At 46.2% G+C, this 17,033-nt stretch overlaps 1 protein-coding gene across 3 annotated transcripts; it reads left to right on the top strand.

The window, feature by feature from the left end:
* The first annotated feature begins 8,249 nt into the window (after positions 1–8,249).
* On the top strand, positions 8,250–11,864 carry Fxyd4 (FXYD domain containing ion transport regulator 4). Of its 3 annotated transcripts, XM_013110337.3 has the most exons (9): positions 8,264–8,398; positions 9,578–9,602; positions 9,729–9,794; positions 10,281–10,313; positions 10,436–10,459; positions 10,951–11,025; positions 11,104–11,140; positions 11,524–11,561; positions 11,652–11,832. In XM_013110337.3, the coding sequence occupies exons 3-9, from the start codon at positions 9,755–9,757 to the stop codon at positions 11,666–11,668; spliced, it is 264 nt and encodes an 87-aa protein (XP_012965791.1). In that variant the 5' UTR covers positions 8,264–8,398; positions 9,578–9,602; positions 9,729–9,754; the 3' UTR covers positions 11,669–11,832. The 3 variants fall into 3 exon arrangements, with proteins under 3 accessions (XP_021080444.1, XP_021080443.1, XP_012965791.1); XM_021224785.2 differs by lacking the exon at positions 11,104–11,140 and having other exon boundaries at positions 8,250–8,398; positions 9,726–9,794; positions 11,652–11,864; XM_021224784.2 differs by lacking the exon at positions 11,104–11,140 and having other exon boundaries at positions 8,252–8,398; positions 11,652–11,864.
* Positions 11,865–17,033: the final 5,169 nt, after the last annotated feature.

Genomic DNA, 17,033 nt, shown 5'->3' with positions numbered 1-17,033 from the left:
AAGCGCCTCCAGAAGGTGGACATCCCCCTGCCCTCCCTCTGTTCACCTAGGAGAGAGTAACTTTCTTTCTTCTGTGAGATCCCCAAAACATGCTCCCAGCTTTCTGCTGATAACCAACTATGCACAGGACATTCATAGTCAGCACTCAACAGACATTTTCAGAACAAACAACTCCTATGCCAGGATAGGAAGAAGTTCCTTTACCTCAGGACTCAGAAACACCACCAAGAGCATATGTTCTGGAACCAAACTCAGACTGAGACAGTCACTGTGCAAATGCAGCTCACATACTGAGGCAGTCACTGCACACTGCAGCCAACATACTGAGACAGTCACTGTATACACTGCAGCAGCTCACATACTGAGACGGTCACTGTGCAAATGCAGCTCACATACTGAGGCAGTCACTGCACACTGCAGCCAACATACTGAGACAGTCACTGTATACACTGCAGCAGCTCACATACGGGACAGTCACTGTGCAAATGCAGCTCACATACTGAGACAGTCACTGCACACTGCAGCTCACATGCTGAGACAGTCACTGTATACACTGCAGCAGCTCACATACTGAGACAGTCACTGTGCAAATGCAGCTCACATACTGAGACAGTCACTGCACACTGCAGCTCACATGCTGAGACAGTCACTGTATACACTGCAGCAGCTCACATACTGGACAGTCACTGCACACTGCAGCTCACATACTGAGACGGTCACTGCACACTGCAGCTCACATACTGAGACAGTCACTGCACACTGCAGCAGCTCACATACTGGACAGTCACTGTGCAAATGCAGCTCACATACTGAGAGTCACTGCACACACTGCAGCTCACATACTGAGACAGTCACTGTATACACTGCAGCAGCTCACATACTGAGACAGTCACTGTATACACTGCAGCAGCTCACATACGGGACAGTCACTGTGCAAATGCAGCTCACATACTGAGACAGTCACTGCACACTGCAGCTCACATGCTGAGACAGTCACTGTATACACTGCAGCAGCTCACATACTGAGACAGTCACTGTGCAAATGCAGCTCATATACTGAGAGTCACTGCACACTGCAGCAGCTCACATACTGAGACAATCACTGCACACTGCAGCAGCTCACATACTGAGACAGTCGCTGCACACTGCAGCAGCTCACATACTGAGACAGTCGCTGCACACTGCAGCAGCTCACATACTGAGACAATCACTGCACACTGCAGCAGCTCACATACTGAAACAGTCACTGCACACTGCAGCAGCTCACATACTGAAACAGTCACTGTATACACTGCAGCTCACATACTGAGACAGTCACTGTGCAAATGCAGCAGCCCACATGACATCTTTCCACCTGTTTGTGCATCCAGGACATGAGAGACACAGCAAAACCTAATCTGAATGTTCAACAAGACGACACTTGATGACACAGGTGATCTAGCAATGTGTCCTCAGCAGACTGCCCATGCAGACAGCTCTGTCTTCAGAGATGCTATCGTAGTTGGCCCTAATACACACAGCAGATTCACAGCCTGGTGAAGTGGCTGAATGGGCAAGCTCAAAGGGAAGCTGCTCAGAGAAGAAAGGTCCCCCATCCTCATGTTTTGTTCTATTTTCATGTAGCCCACACTGGCCTCAAGTTTGCCATGTACAAGATGACCTCGAACTCCAGACTCCCTGCATTCATTTCCCTAGACTTGTGCCACTGCTCGCAGCTTTAAAAGGTCCTCTCAAGGTCACACTGTTCTCTAGCAGTGTCTCAGTCCCAAAGTCCATCTCCTAGATGAGGTCTGCTTCCCAGGCAACAGAGGGTAATGAGCACAAGAGAGCAGTTATCTGCAGGTAGGAACACTTTGGTTAGAAGGTCTCCAGGAAGGCAGCTCGATCTACACCAGCAGAAGGCCCTACCACTTTTGCCCACCAAAAGCACACCTTCTGCCCTCTCTAAGGATCAATCTCATTTCTACTGCCAAGATCTTTAGTTAATAGAAAGAAAAGTTGTCCTCATTCAAGACGGGGATGGGAGAGGCCCCCACTGGACACAAGTAGGGATTAGGAGCCTAGTTCCCTGTAACTTTTACAAGAACAAAAGTGAAAAGTCACCTCATCTATGGTGTGTGACCATATACTCAGTGGCCAGCAGTCTCATTTTCTATGTTCTAAGTACTATGACCAGCTTCTGGGTTAATGTACCTGTGTTTTTAGATGTTAAACCTAATGATAGCTAGGGTTGGTAGTATGCGTCTTTACTCCCAGCACTCAGGAGACAAAGGTAGACAGAAATCTGTGAATTTAAGGCCAGACTGGTCTACGGAGTGAGTTCAGGGCAGTCAGGGCTACACTGAGAAAACCTGTCTCAAAAAAAAAAAAGGTAAGGGGGAAAATGTCCAGTGTTTATAAATGGTCACAAAATTAAATGGAGAAATCTTTCTAAAATTTGCACATAAGTACTGGGCATGGGACTGGAGATATGGCTCTCCAGAGGATCCAAGTCTGGCACTCAGGTAGGTCGCTCGCAACCACCTATAGCTTCACTTCTAGGAAATCCAGTGTCCTCTGACCCTCTTAGACACCTTCACACAAGTGATGTGCATATACTCATGTAGACACACATACATATATGTGAAAATAGTAAAATCTTTTAAAAAGGAAATGGTGAGATTGCTCCGTGGGTGTGGTGGCTTGAATACTAGATGACCCCCACAGTCTCAGATAGTTGAGTACTTGGCCCCTAGCTGGTGGCACTGTGAGGGGAAGCTTAAAAGGTGTGGCCTCATAGGAGGAAGGATGTCACTGGAGGTGGGCTTTGTGCCATGTCCAGATGTGAATGTTCAGGTCTGATAGTCACCATGCCTGCCCGTTGCCCTCTTCCCTGTTGTGGGGGTGATGGAGGCTTAACCCTCTAAAACTGTAAGCCCAAACTGCCTTGATGATGTTTCACATAGCAACAGAAAAATAACTGATAAATTAGGTCAAGGCACTTGCTGGACAAGCCTGACAAACTGAATTTGATTCCTGGAGCCCATGAAATGGGATGGAGAGAATTCTACAGAATTGTCCTCCAACCTCCACACACACAATGATTATGAAACAGTAGTGCTGGGGCTGAGGAGATGACTCAGCTGGTAAACTGTTTGTTATTCATGTGTTAGGACCTGAGGTGCAGTCCCCAACACCCATGAAAAGAAGCCCGGTGTAGCAGTTTCCACCTGAAATCTTAGAACTGACACTGGGGAGGTGGAGACCAGAGGATCTGTGGGACTTGCTAGACAGCCTAATTTGTAGGCTTCCTGCCTCAAACACAAGATGGTTGCCAGGCATGATGGCACACACCTTCAGTCTTCAATTTCAGTAGCCAGAAGCAGATGGATCTCTTTGAGTTCAGAGCCAAGTCTCATAAAAAAAATAAAAAGGAAGGAAGGAAGGAAAGAAGGAAGGAAGGAAGGAAGGAAGGAAGGAAGGAAGGAAGGAAAGAAGAAAGAAAAGTAGGATGGCTCAGTAGGTAAAGGTTCCTGCCATGCAAGTCTGGCAACCTGAGTTCCAGCTCTGGAACCATGTAAGGGCAGAGGAGAAAACTGATTCCCAAATTGTGTCCTCTGACTGCCATACACACACCACGTCACATCCACGCTCCCCACACACATCAGGCACACACACATACATATACAATACAATAGATATACACCAGAACTGTGGGACTGAATATATGAGCATACTGTGAACCCTAAGATTTCATTATTTACCAGGAAAACCTTTTTCTAGTTGTGGTGTGGCTCAGCCCTAACATACACCTTTCATCCAAGAGCTTTCAGCTTGAATACTGTAAACAAGATTAAATAAAATCAACCATAGGTCAAGAGGTGGAGCAAGCAACCTATTGACAGAAAAGAACCATAGTGAGTAAGAGGAAGTCAGGCAGATTGAGGGAGAGAGACGCACAGGAAGGACAAGGGAGGGACATCCGGTTGGATGAGTTTTTGATTCAGACAGTGTAGGAGAAAGCTCTCTTTCTAGAACACAGCAGAGAAAGAAGTAGCTGGGTGCTTTCTCTGCTTCTCTAAACTACCAGGTTTCCACCCAGCATCTGGATCTAATAAAGTAGAACAACACTTAGTTAGAGAATCACCAGGAAACAACTTACAACCTCTTCTCCCCAACATGCCAGAACCCCAAGAACACACAACACCACATGGAGTCTGCTCGAGCCAGAGGAGACCTGAGAAGTTCACCTTTCACTCGCAGATGTGCCAGCGCGTCATACCATAAATATTCTTTTTATTTCTGATTTCACGAGAGTTTGGCTTTTGTGTGTATGTTGCTTAGTTGTCTTAGGACTGTTGCGTGTGTTTCACACCAGTTTTACAGTAAGGATTCCTTCCTCCGCTTCCCAGGCTCCTCTGGCATGCTGCCCCCTTCTCCCTATGTCATGTCTTCCTTCCTCATCCTTGGCCCCGCCTCTTCTTACTAAGCTATAACCTGACAAAACATTAAAAAGCTCTAAAGTCTGTGGACCCCAACATGACCCCAACATCCCCGTTCTAATTACTTTACCCACTTTTTTTTTCCTTTTCAAAGTCAATCTCATTCTTAATCCTTATTCTTATCTATTGTTCCAGTAAGTTTTTTGTCTGTTTGTTTGTTTGTTTGTTTTGTCAACCTGACACAAATCAGGGTCATCTGGGAAGAGGAAACTTCAACTGAAAAAGTATCTCGACTAGATTGGGCTGTAGACAAGTCTGTGGGGACCATTTCTTGATTAATGGTCAGTGTGAAAGGGTCTAGCCTGTTCCTTAGTACCACCCCTGGACAGGTGGTCCTGAGGTATGTAAAAGAGCAGGCTGAGCAAACCATGAGGAGCAAGCCGGTGAGCAGCATTCCTCCATGGCTTCTGCTTCAGTTTCTGCCCTAGGTTCCTGCCGTGCTGGAGTCCCCTCAGTGATGGACTGTGGTGTGGAAGTGTAAGATAAAATAAACCTTTTTCTCACCAAGTTGCTTTTGGTCATGGTATTTTATCCCAACAATAGAAACCTTAACTAAGACACCTGCCCCACTTCCCTTCCACTCCTAATATTAACAAAATCTGAATCCGTTCTGTATTATCTTTGTTTATCTTCCAATAGTTACTGAAGCCAAAGCGGTCACTGTTGCAATTGGCTAATACAAAATTTACAGAAATAATATTGGGCAGCTGTGATCCCTCTCACAGCTAATAATGGAATAATAGTTTATTTACATCCTGCACTCCAGGACTGAGAAACTATCTGAATTCCACATTCAATTCCACTACTTCCAAAAATCAACTCCAAATAGATCTAGGATCTCAACATCAGGCCTGCAACAGCTAATGGAAAAACACAGGATGTGCACTTCAAGATGTAGGCATGGGTAAGGGTTTTCTGAATAGAACTCTCATGATTGCTCAGAAACAGAGCCAATTATCAACAAACAGTATCTTGTGAAGTTAAAAGCCTTTGTGCAAGCCAGGCGGTGGTGGCACACACCTTTAGTTCCAGCACTAGGGAGGCAGAGGCAGGCAAATCTCAGTGAGTTCGAGAACAACCTGGTCTACAAAGCTACACAGAGAAACCCTGTCTCAAAAAAAACAAAAAACAGGAAAAAAAGTTTTTGCACAACAAAGAAAACTATCATTCAAAACTATCAGTCTATTGAATGGGAAAAAAATCCTAGGCAGCTATAAATCTCTCCGAAAATCTAGAATATACAAAGAATTCAAGCCTGGTCTACAGAGTGAGTTCCAAGACAGCCAGGGCTACACAGAGAAACCTTGTCTCGAAAAAGCAAATAAATAAACAAACAAATAAATAAATGAAGAATGGAGAGCTGGAGGATGAAGCATTGTGAAATGTGGTCCTTTGGGCATAGCATAGCTGTCGCACTCATGAACTTTAGTGAGCATGTTTACCGTACAACATCAAGCCAACAAGACCAGTCAACAATCCAGCAGACCGTACTAACTCAAGAAAGAGGAGGAGGAAAAGGACAAAGAAAAAGAAGAGTGTGAGGGTAGAGTTTGGCTGGATTCAATCAAGATACATTGTAGGCAGCTAAGAAAGTTGTCAAAGAATAAACAAAAGACATTCTTTAAAAAATTTTAATAAGCCGGGCGTTGGTGGCGCATGCCTTTAATCCCAGCACTTGGGAGGCAGAAGCACTCGGATCTCTATGAGTTTGAGGCCAGCCTGGTCTACAGAGTGAGTTCCAGGACAGCCTCCAAAACATACAGAGAAACCCTGCCTCTAAAAAGCAAAAAGAATTAATAAGATAAAGTGTCTTAGGATTTCATTGATGTGAAAAGATACCATGACCATGGCAACTCTTTTTTTGTTTGTTTGTTTGTTTGTTTGTTTGTTTGTTTTCGAGACTGCCTCTGCCTCCTGAGTGCTGGGGATTAAAGGTGTGTGCCACCACTGCCCAGCAACCATGGCAACTCTTATAAAAGAAAACATTTAATTGGTGCTGGCTTACAGTTTCAGAGGTTTAGTCCATTATTATCATGGCAGGACATAGCAGCACGCAGGCAGACACGGTGCTGGAGAAGGAGCTGAGCGTTCTACATCTTGGTCTACAGGCAGCAGAAGGAGACTATGAACAACACTGGGCATAGCTTGAGCTTAGGAGACCTCAAAGCCCCCACAGGATACATTTCCTCAAAAAAGGTCACTCCCTATGGGCCATCATGAGTCTGTGTGGGCCATCCCTAGTTAAACCACCACAAACCAGCCTGGACTACCAAGCGAGTTCCAGGACAGCCTCCAAAGCCACAGAGAAACCCTGTCTCGAAAAACCAAAAAAAAAAAAAAAAACCACCACAAAAAGCAACAGTAGGCACAAGACATCAATCTACACAGGTACATGCACACATATGCAAACATTGAATACACACACAAATATTTTTGTGCTTACATCAGCAGCACACATACTAAAATTAGCATAGCCCTAAACAAGGATGAAATGTAAATTTGCAAAATGTTCCATTTTTACAAAGGGGGGCGGGAGCCGGGCGTTGGTGGCGCACGCCTTTAATCCCAGCACTTGGGAGGCAGAGGCAGGCGGATCTCTGTGAGTTCGAGGCCAGCCTGGTCTACAAGAGCTAGTTCCAGGACAGCCTCCAAAGCCACAGAGAAACCCTGTCTCGAAAAACCAAAAAAAAAAAAAAAAAAAAAAAAAAAAACAAAGGGGGCGGGAAACCTCAGGATGGCCAGAGAGATAGCTTAGCAGTTAAGAGCACTGGCTGCTCTTCTCAAGGACCTGGGTTTGATTCCCAGCACCCACATGCCTACTCACAACTGTCTGTAACTCAAGTTCCAGGGGAACTAACTCTCTTCTGGCTTCTGTGGGCACCAGGCATGCATGCAGGCCAGAACACTCACACTTACAAAATTAAGGAAAAAAAATAACTGTTAAACCCCTTAACATTCCCTCCTCCACCTACCCAAGACACCCCTCAACTCTCCTTCAATGACCTCCTAGACAGTGGCAAGTCTCCCTCACTGGGAACAGAGCAGAGAGGCCTAGTATGATGCAAAGGCACACAGTAGGATGAATCTGGCTGGCAGTGGACAAAGCAAGCTAGGCTCTGACTGGCTTTCAGTCCCTCTTTGAGAGGCAGGCAGGAGTCTAGCTTGGCTGGAGACGTTTCTCATTCCAGCCTGAAGTAGGGTCCCTGAGTCACAAAGTGTGAGGGTCTAGCTAGAGGGTAAGTGAACCAATGGGTCCCCATCAGATCCAGCCCTCTCTCTCCATGAACACTGGTCCAAATAAAAGTCATAGTTGCCAGTCTCTATTATCTACTTCACTGTCCCTTAGATACTTCACACAGCCCTGAATCCCCAGGACGACGTGTGTGTGTGTGTGTGTGTGTGTGTGTGTGTGTGTGTGTGTGTGTGTGTGTGTGTGTGTGTGTCTCCATGTGAAGGTCACAGACAACTTGAGTTAGCTTTCTTGCCACCCTTTGGGTTTGAGGGCTCAAATTCAGGTTGTTGTTCTTGATAACAAGCATCTTTACCTTCCAAACTGTCTTACAAACCCAGAGGCTTTATTTTAAGACCTAGATAGACAAATAAAGTCACCTTTCCTCTGGGGCAGGGACTGAAAACCAGTAGCCATACTTTTCCCTTCTATCTCTCTGGTTCCTTAGCTCTAAGCAGTCTGGGACCCAGCCTGGCTCTACCCTGGGTGTGGTAAGTGAGCTGTGTCCTTAAAAGCAGGTGGGGAGGGCTAGCTACAGGCACAGAAGAGGTAGGACCAGTTCCCTCTAGACTGCTGGTGTGTGGCCCAGGGCGGAGCCCCTGGGTTTAAAGGGCGGAACCCATCCAGGCTGTCCTCAGACTTGCTCTCTGCTCTCTGAACCACTCACCTGGCTGGGGTGACATCCAGGGTGAGTAGATATCTGCTGGGATTTGGAAGGGGGTGGCCAAGAGACTATCTGAAGAAGGGGTGGTGGGTGCTGACCCCATGACTCTGGCGGGTGAGCAACTGTCTGGGAGTTTTGAGGACAGAAATGGCCTCCTGGGGCCTGGAGACTGCTGACTTTGTGACTGTGTAGTAGAGGGTTCAGGACAGAGGAATTAAGAGCCAACCTTTAGCAGAAGTTCATGTGAAATGATAACGAGAGATAGTCCAGGGGCTGCGGGTTGAGGGAAGAGGCAGGAGAAACCGACAAAAGGGAGGAGAAATTCAGATTCAGAGACCCATGTCCACTTGGTTTCACCCAGTTTTCCATCGTAGGGCAAAAGGCCCAAGTGGTTTGGATATATTGTGGCAGACTTTCAGTTCTGAGCTTATTATTTTAGGACTGACATATTATAGCTCATTTAAATTCAGCTGCATAATTTACAAGGTTGCTATTATTTATAGGACACTGAAACATAGAGATAACACCTACTACTAAGTCACATAGCTGGCAGGCAGATGATAGGGACTGAGTCCAGTCAGTTGGCACTGGGTCTGTGATCTCCTCAGAAGACCAAAGCTAGGAATAGTAGATAGTAACAGTGGCTTCACAACTGAACCCTTGACACTAGCTACCATTACACACCAAGAAGGTATAGGGCTTTTTTTTTATAAAAACTCAGCCTTACAAGGCTTCTCACATTGAATGTGTGAGTAGGGCCCTAGCTAGGACCTACTCACAGGAGAAAGGGGCTATGTCTCACACACCAGCAGGCATTCCCAGCAGGTACCTATGCTCTGAGTGGAATTTGGGGCTGCCTGGAACAAAGTCCCTAGCTCCAGAAGTGCTGGATTTTTAGACAATCCATAATTCAGCTTGGGTACTTCAGGCCCAGATCTTTCCAAACAGAATAGCCAGAGCCTGGATACCTGGCTAGGAAAGCTGAACTCCTCCTATGGCTTAGCACAGCCATCTGACTTGGAGTGCTTGGTTTTATCTTCCTGAATTCCCTTTTGCTCCTCCTCCTATGAAAGACATGATAAAGACATGATAGTATGTTTGTAGAGCTCTTCACAGAGTCCTCCACGGACACTGCAGGGTGCTCTGTTCAGAACACTTAACTAGAGTTAACCAATCACACACCCCCCCTTGTTCCATCCCCAGGTGTTAAAGTGGAAGCTTTAGTAAGGTAAGTGCGTGCCTGTGTGGGATTCACACCCAATTCCCACACCAGTTCTGCTTCTTACTAACGAAGTGAGCTGTGGCAGACCACAGAGCCAAGCCCACCTACCTCTACCCCCATCTCACCCAGCAGCCTGCAGCCTTGCCCTCTGTCCTGACATGAAGGGAGTAACCTGTGCCTTTCTCCTGGTGTTAGCAGGTGAGTTCTCCACCCACTAGGGCAGTGGAGACCAGACAGCCTCTGCCCAGAGGATGACTGGTGTCCAATAAATGTGTCTGTTTAAACTGTCAGCTGCGTGAAATACTAGTACGGGTGGAATGAGGACACTGAAAAGATTGCTTAAAGGCTACTGAGACAGTGGGCTGTGGACAGTGGACAGTGCACATCATGGTGTGCCCTTTCTTCAAGAGGCAAAGAGCCAGGCTCTGTCCTCAGCTGCTGGGGCAAGTTTAAAAAGGAACCAAGCATCCTGTTCAGAGCACAAGAAACTACGGCAGGCCAAGAAACAGGAAGGGCTGTGAATGGGAACCCACGGCCTCAGTAAGAGTTGCAAAAGCCAAGACCTGCTTGGCACTGAAGAGCTAAGGGACCTGGTAGGCCCAAGGTCACTTCCCAGGCCCCTTTAGAGAGTTGGCATTATAGACACCAGTACAAGAAATACCTTCTTCCTCTTCTCCCACCCAGGTCTGCCTGCCTTGGAAGCCAATGACCCAATCGGTGAGTACTGCGCCCTGGAGAGTGACATATGTCACATGCCTGCATTTCAAGACCCATACCCTGTCTCCTAATCCTGGCGTTGCTTATTTGCTTACTTATTTACTCTTTTTCATTTACTGTAGATAAAGACAGTCCCTTCTATTATGGTAAGAGCTGGCACCAACCCCCACCCTACCCACCCCATCCCATTCAGTCCTTGTCTACCTTGGCCTCTTTGCCAAGTCAAAGGAGAAGGACGGTACATAACCCAGTAGACAAGGTGGGGTGGGACATCAAGCCTCTTCTTTGTGAGAGCTCAGTGCAGTGAGGAAGAGGGTGCCCTGGGGCATGGCACTGGGGTCGGAAGCCTGGGACTGAGCTCAGTGAGCCTTGTCCCCCTTTCTCAAGGTTTTTCCACTTTGCCTCTCACGGCACTTGTCCCCATGAGATACTATTACATGATGTACCTATTAACCCACTTGGTCTCTTTTTCGCTGCCTGGGATGTAAATGCCATGCGTGTAAGTATTTATAGGGCCAGTGGGTACTTGTAAAGGCCTCCCACAAAGCCACGCCCATGGTCCCATAAATACCTTTAGAATGAATGTGTGAGGGTACTGTGAGACATTCTTGTTTCCTCTTTGCAACCCCCCCCCAAGACTGGGAGAGCCTGCAGCTGGGTGGAATGATCTTTGGAGGGCTCCTGTGCATCGCTGGAATAGCCATGGCCCTGAGTGAGTACCGGGACCGGCAGAGTGGGGAGAGGAAGGCTCAGCCTCATCGGGCTGGCAACTCTGATCTTCCTCTCACAGGTGGCAAGTGCAAATGTAGGCGAAGTGGCCAGCCCAGGTGAGACAGCGACCAGTGGTATGCGCCTTTGGCTGAGCACTCCTGCGTGGTTATGAAGTTGTAGGGCCTATAGAATCATGACAGTCTGCCTATTCATTGGGCTCAAAGCAGGATTTGTTTGAATTCAGGGAAAACCCATGAAGAGTATTACGGCATATGCTCCCAGCTGGGCATGGCAGAGCACATCTGTAATCCCAGCGCTTGGTAGAGGCAGGAAGATTAGTAAATCAAGATTATCCTTGGTTACATACTAATCTCGAGTATCCTGAGCTACAGGAAACCCTGTCTCAAAAGTTCAAATATGTTATGCCCTCAGGGCCATGGGAAGCCCTGAGGAGACAACAGAAGATCTTGACCCTAACCTGAGTGCTTCCTTTCTCTAGTTCCTTACCTGAGAAAGCCACCCCACTCATCACTCCAGGTGAGCTGGGCCCCTGTGGGATGCAGGGATGAAGAATGAGGGGGTAGCCAAGGAAACAGGCCACCTAAGAACTGATCCAACTGTCTACAGGCTCGGCGAGCACCTGAACTGGACACAGGACCAAGCTGGAGGCGGGTCTGGCAGCTTCCCACTGTTCTTCCACTCTGGAGACCTTCCCTTCCAGGATGGCCTCTCACACGTGCTGTTAAGTCTTCACTGACAGGGAAGAGTAACCTAAACGTATTTTATATTAAAATGGTCTTGCCACTCCCTTCTGTGGTCTTGTGACCCCTCTGTTGATGTGGTGGGGGAGGCAGGGGATTAGAAGTGTCTGATGTCTGTCTGTCCCGTGTCTAGCAAGATTCTTCGAGAACCTAATTGATTGTGTAACCCAAACGTTCTCCTGTGGCTCCTGGTCCAGTAAGATCCACAGGAATGAGTGCAACATGGACGGTAACACAATGCTTTATCCAAAAACTACAGTTCTCACTTTGTGCCAAGACCCCAGCTGTTGATCACCTACATGAAACCAACGATCCTCACTGGCTCAGCCACTCTGTAACCCCCTCTCACTCCATTTGGCAAAATCTTGTCCAGCCCTCAGATCAGCATATGGGAAACCTCCAATGTCCTGGGACAAGAGTGTATTCAGCAGTCTCCTGATGGTAAGAAGGATTAAACAGCAAAAGCCAGAACTCAGAGGGCTCCCGCAACAGGGACCTCTTGGTAGCGGAGGAACCTCTTGGGTGTGGCAGAATGCTGGGCGTTTAGAACAGGAAGCAGTCAGCTAGTGGTGGTGGCCCAGAATCCGACCCAGAGTATCTGAATTGAACTGAAAATGAGAAGAATTGCTACAGAATTGCTCTGGATGAGTTAATAGGGTATACAAATGTCCAGGGAGCAAAATGACCTGGACTGCACCTCTGGAAGTATGACTGTAATACAGCTAAGATCCCAGAGCAGCAGGTTTCACATGAGGAACCAAAAGAGCTGGAGCCTGAAACCCAGCAGTGCCCCCTTGAGGAACTTCGTGGTACTCTTCTGTCCTGGTGGAAAGACAAGTAACAGGTTGTCCCCCAAGTGTTAGTGAACTGGCTCTTGACAGACAGCCTTTTCACTGAGGTGTATCATTTTCCAGCCACACATCTGGGTTGGAAAGGCTGCCAGACTGATCCCACACCCACCTTTAGCTCTTTTCCCTGTGTATGCTTTGTGGTAGCAGAGAACTCACGAAATTCCTGTTGCTTTCTAGGTGCAAATACTGCACATAGCCCAGGCTAGCCTTGAATTTTCTGTAAGAACAAGATGAAATTGAAGCTCCATTCTGTTCCTCTTGCCTTCACCTCCCAGGTGCAGGGACAATCACATTGGTTTATGTGGTGCTGGAGCTCAAACCCAAGGCTTCATGAATGTCAGGAAAGGGCTCTACCAACTGAGCAATATAGTACCCCACCTGAAAATGTTTCTCAGAATTTCCCTGTCCCCCACTCCTATTAGCAACCATTGGGGTGCAACACCTCAGTGTCTTATATATGGTTCTTGTCACCATAGTTAATAAATAGTACCAAACCACAAACTTGTTATATAGCATAGAAGGTGGCAGTATTTAAGCTTTTTCTCCTCCTCTGAGAAGTGGTTCAGGTTGAGAACTGCTCCTCTCCCCCCAGGATTCCCTGTGTGCTTACTGGAAGCACTTCAGACCATTGCCCGCTAACAGGAAACTTCACAACTCCTTTCCACCCTCTTCACTCGGTTTAAAAGCCTAGGAAATGGGGGGGGGGGATTCCTACTATACCAGTAGTTCTCAACCTGTGGGTCAAAAGCCCTTTGGGGTCAAATAACCCTTTCATAAGGGATCACCTAAGACCATCAGAATACATTACTACTAATAACAGCAGCAAATTAGTTATGGAACAGCAACAAAAATAATTTTATGGGGGGGTCACCACGATAAAAGTGTTGCCGCATTCAGGTTAAGAAACACTGTACTACCCCCTCCTGCCGTACACAAAAGTTCTCACATGCTAGTAAGCACACAGCCTCAAACCCAGGGAGTCCTCCTGTTTCTGAAGAACTCAGTTTCTTTCTGAAGTTTAGACTATCCAGATAGCCCAATGGCTACGCCAGCTTTGTGATTATATCCCTCCTGCTTATCTGTCATATTGAAGCTTATCATCTATTTTTCATTTTGTTTTCTTGAGGCAGGGTCCAAATAGCCTAGCTTGACATTGAACTCATAATCTCCCATCTTTAAGACTGAGATTACAGGCAAGTACCACTACCATCTGATTTTCCTGTTCCGAGATAAACCCCCAGCATGCCATGTAGCTGTTTTCTAAGATACACTCCTAGGCTGATACTTAAGACTAGAATACCTAATGTACAACAGATGAATAAGGAGTGTGACCAGGCAAGCATCTATAATTCCAGCATCTAGGAAGTAGACACAATAGAATCACAGCAAGTTTGAGGTCAGTCTGACCTGGTGAGTTTCAGGTCAGCCAGAGTTACATAAAATCAAAAACAACAGGGTGGGAATAATGGCTCATTTAGTAAAGACCAGAATTCAGACTTTCGGGTTCTTAATTAAAAGTCAGTCACAGCAAAGCTCACATGTAATCCTAGAGATGGAGGTGGGGGTTGCGTAGGTGAACACTTAAGAGCTCGTTGGCTGGTCAGCCAACCTGAATTGGTAAGTTACAGGTTCAGTGAGGGATTCTAACCCAAAAAGTAGAAAGCAATAAGACAATGATTTGACATACATGTGAGCATGCATGAACCTGCACTCACATGTATACCACACAAACACATTATATAGGACAGGAGGAATGTCTCAGCAGGTTGATGTCCACCACCAAGTCTGCTACTAAGTCTGATCCTCAGGACCAAATGGTGCTAGGGAAACTGATGATCTAAAGCTGTTCTCTGACTCTGACTGTAGCAAGACCTGCCAAGGATCTATCTGAGTTTGCAAAGAGGACTAACCCTTAGAGCTGAAACATCTCCAAGGAGGCGCAGGCTCAAGGGAAGTAAACCAGCCGTTCATGTGTGGAAAAGCATGGTTCTCTCCAGGGTTAGACAGGGTAAACAACTGCTCGGGAGACTGGCCAGTCACGTCCTCCAGCAGCCTACACATCATGGAGGGATTCCAGGTTGCAGCTTTTATGAAGTCATTACCCGAGTTGGGATGGCCTGCAGTTGAGTCATCCCTATTCCTGAGTAACCCCAACCAGTACCTGTAAGAAAATAGCTGCTTCACCAATTTGCATTTTGTTGTTACGGTAACATTGGTCTGGAGTGGGTTCCCTAACTGGGATGAGTAGACATTTTGTAAAGTAGGTGTCCTTCACACAACCTAGTAACCAAAACCAGGTAAGGTTACCATCTATCACCTGTCTTAAGAACTGAGTCCTGAGCCGGGCATTGGTGGCGCACGGCTTTAATCCTAGCACTCGGGAGGCAGAGGCAGGTGGATCTCTGTGAGTTCGAGGCCAGCCTGGTCTACAGAGCGAGTTCCAGGACAGCCTCCAAAGCCACAGAGAAACCCTGTCTTGGGAGAAAAAAAAAAAAAAAAAGAACTGAGTCCTGGTCCCAAGATGACAAGCCCACTCACAGGTACACAGGAATGATCATTTAGTTATCAAACCTTTTAACCTTCATTACCTCTGGATAATGGGTCAGAAACTTACCTGATGCAGCTGTATGTTCAAGTTTTATAATGTGGGTTATCTAATCATACATCTATTTCTTGCTTAGTTTTCTTGAGTCAGGGTCTCATATAGCCTACCTAGGCAGTCTTAAAAAACCAAAGAAAATAGGTAACAAAATAATTACAAGTAAGATTTTCCAATTAAAAAGCCGTTTTTAAAGGGCAAACAAGCAGGGATGGTGGCTCATGCCTACAATCTGAGTCACCTTCCTCAAAGACTGGGGTTCCAGACTAGTCTGGGCTAGAGACCTGAGTCAACTCCCCCCCAAAAAAAGAAAAAGGCACTGAAAAATGCTTCTAAGTGCTAAATCAATTTTCTGTGACTAGGGAAAAAAAAAACTCAGAAAACTGACCACATGTAAAACATCTATGTAAAATATAGACCTGGAAAAATGGCTTAGAGGGTAAAAGCACTGGTCCCACCCATAAGCATGAAGACCTCAGTTAGGAAGCACATAAAAACCAGATCTAAGCCAGGTGTTGATGGCGCACGCCTTTAATCCCAGCACTCGGGAGGCAGAGGTAGGCGGATCTCTGAGTTCAAGGCCAGCCTGGTCTACAAAGAGAGTTCTAGGACAGGCTCCAAAACAACAGCGAAACCCTGTCTCCAAAAACAAAAACAGATCTAGGATTAACTTATAAACCTAACTACATAGATAAAAGGGAGAATGTCTGGATGCTCAAGGGACAGCTAGTCAGCTCAGCAGAACTAAAAGACCCTGCCTCAATGAGGTAAAGTCAACTCATGAAAGCAGTCCTTTTATTTTCACGTACACAGCATGGCTTACATTGTGTATACGCACAAGCAAAATGGTGGGACACACCTGTAATCTCAGCACTTGGGATGCACGCAGGAGATTTATTCTCAGCCAGAGAATTTGATGTGGACTACAATGACTAATATTTGTTAGACACATTAAACCATTATTGACCTCTTGTTGGGAACTGCTGATACAAAAACTTGTAAGCCTTCTAGTAATGAAAAGGAAGTCATATTTCCACGTGTAAAAACCAGCTGCCCCCAAAGTTCAATATATGCTAGCATAAACTTGCATGAAGAGAGCTTAAGATCAGTATTTTTTCAGGGGTCTGGAGCTATGACTCAGAGGTTAAGAGCACTGGCTGCTCTCCCTCTTCTGGCTTGCAGGCATACATATAGAGAAAATACGGAATATATAACAAATTGTTTTAAATCAGGTCATTTTTTCTTCATTGCTAGAGATGATATGGACTACATGCCAAGCACAAGAGGTATTCTTACCTATACTTTGAAAATCACCCAGTGTTCTCAACACAGATTGACATATTCCCAAAGAGCAAAAAGATTTTACTTTTGTTGCCCAAATGCTGTGTAATACTAAGCTCTCCGCTTTTGTAACACAGGAGTAACAGAGTAATGAATGACCATAGCTGTTGGAATATTTATAAATAAGTCATGGTTAGGATGCCAGAATAGCCTTACAATAACTTCAACTCCTCTCCAAGCCACTGGATGGACTTTCCTCTAACAGAGTAAGGACTCGCTTCCAAACTCCAGTTCATCAATATAGTACACCTTGTGCCAAGTGTAAATGATTTGGATTCATCTCCCAAGATCTTGAGTTGAATGCTTGGACATTGGAGACATACTTCTGCTTCTACTTTCCCCCTTACAACTCCCTGCTTCCTGTATGCCTGGGTCTCTTTCTGCAACATATTCCTACCCATTGGTAGCTCTTCCTAGTTCCAATATAGTCTTGGTAACCAATACTGAAGGTGTGGAG

Source organism: Mesocricetus auratus, unplaced genomic scaffold (assembly GCF_017639785.1).
Source record: "Mesocricetus auratus isolate SY011 unplaced genomic scaffold, BCM_Maur_2.0 Super-Scaffold_100676, whole genome shotgun sequence".
Lineage (NCBI taxonomy): Eukaryota > Metazoa > Chordata > Mammalia > Rodentia > Cricetidae > Mesocricetus > Mesocricetus auratus.
This window is presented reverse-complemented; position numbering and strand designations above follow the sequence as displayed.

Excerpts from the sequence above, each read along its gene's own strand:
- Fxyd4 (XM_021224785.2), top strand. The coding sequence starts at position 9,755 with ATGAAGGGAGTAACCTGTGCCTTTCTCCTGGTGTTAGCAG. Across the intron at positions 10,314-10,435 it reads GGAAGCCAATGACCCAATCG|ATAAAGACAGTCCCTTCTAT; the intron begins GTGAGTACTGCG and ends CATTTACTGTAG. Across the intron at positions 11,562-11,651 it reads CACCCCACTCATCACTCCAG|GCTCGGCGAGCACCTGAACT; the intron begins GTGAGCTGGGCC and ends AACTGTCTACAG.